We start from the raw sequence: 3,894 nt of genomic DNA, 5'->3' as shown, positions 1-3,894 counted from the left end.
ATGTCAAGTAGCTGAGAGATGTTGCAGTAAACATTTCCTCTCACATTCCCTGTGACTTTCTAAGCTGCTGCTATCAGACAGAACAATCATAAGAAGAATTATCTGACTGCCTGAACCATTTAAAACACTGACCTGCTGTTAAACTTATGCATTTTATACTGTATTAAATGGCTCCTTAATGTTAAGAGAAAAAGATGCATCATTTAGAGTTCAGTCTGAACTTGTCTTGTATTTTCTATTTGTATTATCTATTTTATGTTTTTTATTTACTTATTGAATGATCATAGAATAACTGTTTTGTTTTTTTGCATCTGATTCATAATAAATTGGAAATAATTAGATTTCACTTAATCTATAATCTAATCTATAATCTAATGATGTATAATCATTAGATTATACATCATTATAGATTTCAATAATCTATAATCTAATGATGTATAATCATTAGATTATAGATTAATCATCTGATTCAGTTTTAATTTGGACCATTTCTTCTCCTTTCTCTTCTCTTCCAGTCTTGTTTTCTGTCATTCAGTCCCACCAACAGCAGTGCTGAAGGTCCGTATGCCGTTCAGATGGTTCTGGAGGATTTTCCCAGGCAAACCATCAATCTGACTGACGGCTATACTGGTGGACAGTCGGTGAAAACTACCAGTGACGCTATCGGCAGCATTCCTGTCCAGTTTGTTTTTAAAGGTAAAGCTGCATCATTTGATGAGCTTGACTTGAACCACATGGAGCAGCTCTGAACAAGACAAGTCTGATTTTGAGCTGAATACATGGAATCTGTTGGTAAACATTTGAATTTCAATAACTACTACAGATTATTACAGAGAATCACCATTTTCACCCAAAGTACAAAGCTAAATTTAACAAATGTTGAGCCAAATATATATCTAGTCAAATAAAATACTCTCCTTCCAATCAGCAGCTGAAGTTTGTTTGACTTAATGACCAAACTGACCAGTTTCTTTCAGCTTGAATTAATTTGTTTCTTTGTTATTTTCTTCCAGTGGATCCTGCAGCTCCGTCCTGCACAGCAGGTGAATATCTGCCCAGGTTTCTGCCTCCAACTCCTGAACATGGAGCTCAGATCTACACCAACGTTAGTGAGACTCTGGAAATCAACATCAGAGCAGAGGCGACCCAGGCTGAGTGAGTGATCAATACAGGAACGTACAGAAATAAAGGTTTTTCAACATTCTCAGGAGAAACAGTCTGGAGTTGGAGATACTCTGATGTAACCAATAACTCAAATCCAATTTTGCATAAAATGTAACAAGCAAATTTTTTCAACTAAATTTTCTCAGAACCTGAAAATGAACAACAGCAAAAGAAAGCCTAAAAAAACAGGAGCATCAACTGTCCAACCATTACATAACAAACTGTTTATGTCCTGTTTCTTGAAGGACCACTGAGCTCCTGTTCAGCGGACCGCCAGGTGTAACCAAGAGCTCATCAGGATCAGGAAACTTCAGCCTGACATGGTCGCCAATTGCTGGTGACGGAGGACTGAACTACCCTCTCTGCTTTGTTGTCCAAGCAAAGTCAGTGTCTTATTTTATTGATGCATTTAAAACCAACTTAAATAATCAATTCTGCTCAGTTAAAGTCATATTGTGTAGCATTTTTATAACTAAAGGTGGCAGCTACATGATTTGCTATAAAATGCCAAAATGCTTTGTAGTTGTAGAGCAGTTGCAAACAGCATCAGGGAGAAGATTTGCAGTGATGAAGTGAAACTGCCAGAAAAGCTTCTTAAAGAGATGGAGGGCGATTTTAAATATGGCTAAGATGCAAAGTCAAATTTCTTCTGTTATTTTTTATATACACTATTTACATAACAACTGAAGGCAAAAGTTAATTGATTATGGTATAAAATGGCACCACATGAATAAAATAAATCGCCTCTCCTCTCCCTTGAAACACAGTTTGACCCCAAACCACTTTGAGCTTTTCAGACCAGTGGTCGTATTTTAAAGATCTAGACTTTGACAAAAGGAGAGAAGGAGGAAACTGGTGAAACGTTGAGTTTATCACAACTGAATCATAATCATGTTTTCTGAAAATATGCACCTCTGGTATATTGATAGCTGCTTAATATCTGCTTTATATTAAATTTGTAGAAGCTGTCGTTTAAGACTCCATTAAACTGAATTAATTGGTGATTTTATTAATAGTTTTATATCTAAGCTGTTGCTCCATTTACCTCCTCAGCTCCTCCGGCTCTGTGTACCAGTCTGACCTTCGATGCGTCTTTGTGACGGCTGGGAACAGTGAGTGGAAATCTCTGCTTTGGTTTTGAGTTTGAAGTCGGTCAGTTTTTCCTGAACTGATAATGTTGATGCCAATCTGCTGCTTTGTCCGTATGTTCAGCAACTGTTTCCCGCTCCAATACGACTACACCTCTACCAACTACAACTACACTGAGAACTACAACCAACCAACCCACCACAACAACTACACCTCCTACATCCTCCACCCCAAATGCAACACCAGACCCAGGACCATGTAAGTGTGGCAGAAGTTTGTGTTAGAGAACATCACCATACAAATATAGACTTACCAAGGTCCTAACCTTAGGGGTTCCTTCATTTTGTGTGTAGACTATGTCTAAAGTATACAGAGGATAACATTACACATAAACATTGTTTTTTCAGTTATTGTTCTGTTTTAAATAGTAATAATGACTCTCTGTGCTTCCAGATTATCTTTTGGCTCTGAATGCAGAGATCTCCACTTCACTGTCAATGGAGTCTGACTCTGCAACCATCATGAACCTGGTCAGTAACCTTGTTGACGTCAGTGTTAAAGACAACAATGTGGTTTGTTCCAGTCTAGCAGGTTTAGTGAGAGTTTTGTTTCTGATTTGAGGGAAACTTTACCCGTTTATCGTGGTGAAAAACAGCTGAAAGGTGAAGCTCTTGAATTGTTCATCAATCTGCATTCCCTCCTTCATCTATGATCACAAGCTTTGGGTAGTGACTGAAAGAGTGAGATTGTGGTGATATGGAAACCCTGAAAGGCTGAAAATGTGTCAAAGTACTTGCATGCAAGGAGAACTGTGGTTTAGTTTTGTTCTGTGTGATTTAATGTTTATATAATTTAAAACTGATTTCATGTTTTTTTTTCCTCTCCAGATCAAAGAGGAGCTCAGACGACAAGGACTGCCTTCTGACATAACGCTAAAGCTGCTAAACAGTACTTTAGTGGGAGTTACAACTCAAGGCCCCTAGTGGCTAAAAAATATTATAAATCTGATCTTTCCTGGGAAATGTGTTAACACACTTTCCAGGAAAGATCAGATTTATTATGCAAAATCATTTGGATTGATTTTCCAATCAATGCAAATGGAAATTTTATAGTATTGTGTTCAATATGAGCAAATACTGTAAAGTCATAATGTTCTCTATCATAATTTCTAATTGTCAATAAAAGCAAACATAATAAAATTACATGCTAAAACTATAACATATTATTATCTAGACCTAACAACTAGAGATCTTAGGTCTCTAAGATTTTGGTTGAAATTTTAGAGACCTAAACAAAGATCTTTCATGTCATTTAGGTCTCTGAATCTCAAACTCACTTCCGGATGGTAAATAATAATAAAAAAAATTACGTCTGTTTTGCAATCATATCACAGACTTCATGTTTCTCTTTACACTAAAGATGGTTCTTGATGACAGTGGCTGCAGGTTTTAGCTTTTATTTGCCAGATACATCCTGTCATGATGGAGAAGCTGAAGAGGTGAAAGGTGGAGAGTTGTGGTTATAAACAAACCAGTTATATAAGTCAACATTATTATAAAGGTGCTGAAGAGTTTGGTTCCACTCAGAAGCTCACCATCGACATAAAGATCATCGTTTTCCTTTCTGCATCGTTGTGTCTTA

The 3,894-nt window shown here is 36.8% G+C and overlaps 1 protein-coding gene and 1 long non-coding RNA gene across 4 annotated transcripts in view; one reads left to right on the top strand and one right to left on the bottom strand.

Moving 5' to 3' along the window:
* Window positions 1-3,894, top strand: part of LOC103149144 (mucin-5AC-like) — a 72,579-nt gene that overhangs the window by 24,034 nt on the left and 44,651 nt on the right. Inside the window, exons 6-12 of one of the 3 annotated variants that reach the window (XM_007568165.2) lie at window positions 516-696; window positions 1,014-1,155; window positions 1,410-1,547; window positions 2,218-2,276; window positions 2,377-2,511; window positions 2,707-2,783; window positions 3,141-3,878. The exons of 1 other annotated variant lie outside the window; for it this stretch is intronic. In XM_007568165.2, the coding sequence (XP_007568227.2) occupies window positions 516-696; window positions 1,014-1,155; window positions 1,410-1,547; window positions 2,218-2,276; window positions 2,377-2,511; window positions 2,707-2,783; window positions 3,141-3,236 (828 nt within the window). In that variant the 3' untranslated portion in view covers window positions 3,237-3,878. Of the gene's footprint in view, window positions 1-515; window positions 697-1,013; window positions 1,156-1,409; window positions 1,548-2,217; window positions 2,277-2,376; window positions 2,512-2,706; window positions 2,784-3,140; window positions 3,879-3,894 lie in introns of those variants that run through there. One more of the 3 variants, XM_016679722.1, reaches the window with a different exon arrangement.
* LOC107838196 (uncharacterized) overlaps window positions 1-3,894 on the bottom strand; it is a 23,053-nt gene that overhangs the window by 5,253 nt on the left and 13,906 nt on the right. The window lies entirely within an intron of this gene.

The sequence above is a fragment of the Poecilia formosa genome, unplaced genomic scaffold (genome assembly GCF_000485575.1).
Source record: "Poecilia formosa unplaced genomic scaffold, Poecilia_formosa-5.1.2 Scaffold218, whole genome shotgun sequence".
Taxonomy (NCBI): Eukaryota; Metazoa; Chordata; class Actinopteri; order Cyprinodontiformes; family Poeciliidae; genus Poecilia; species Poecilia formosa.
The sequence above is the reverse complement of the archived record's forward strand: the minus strand, read 5'-3'. Positions and strand labels throughout refer to the sequence as shown.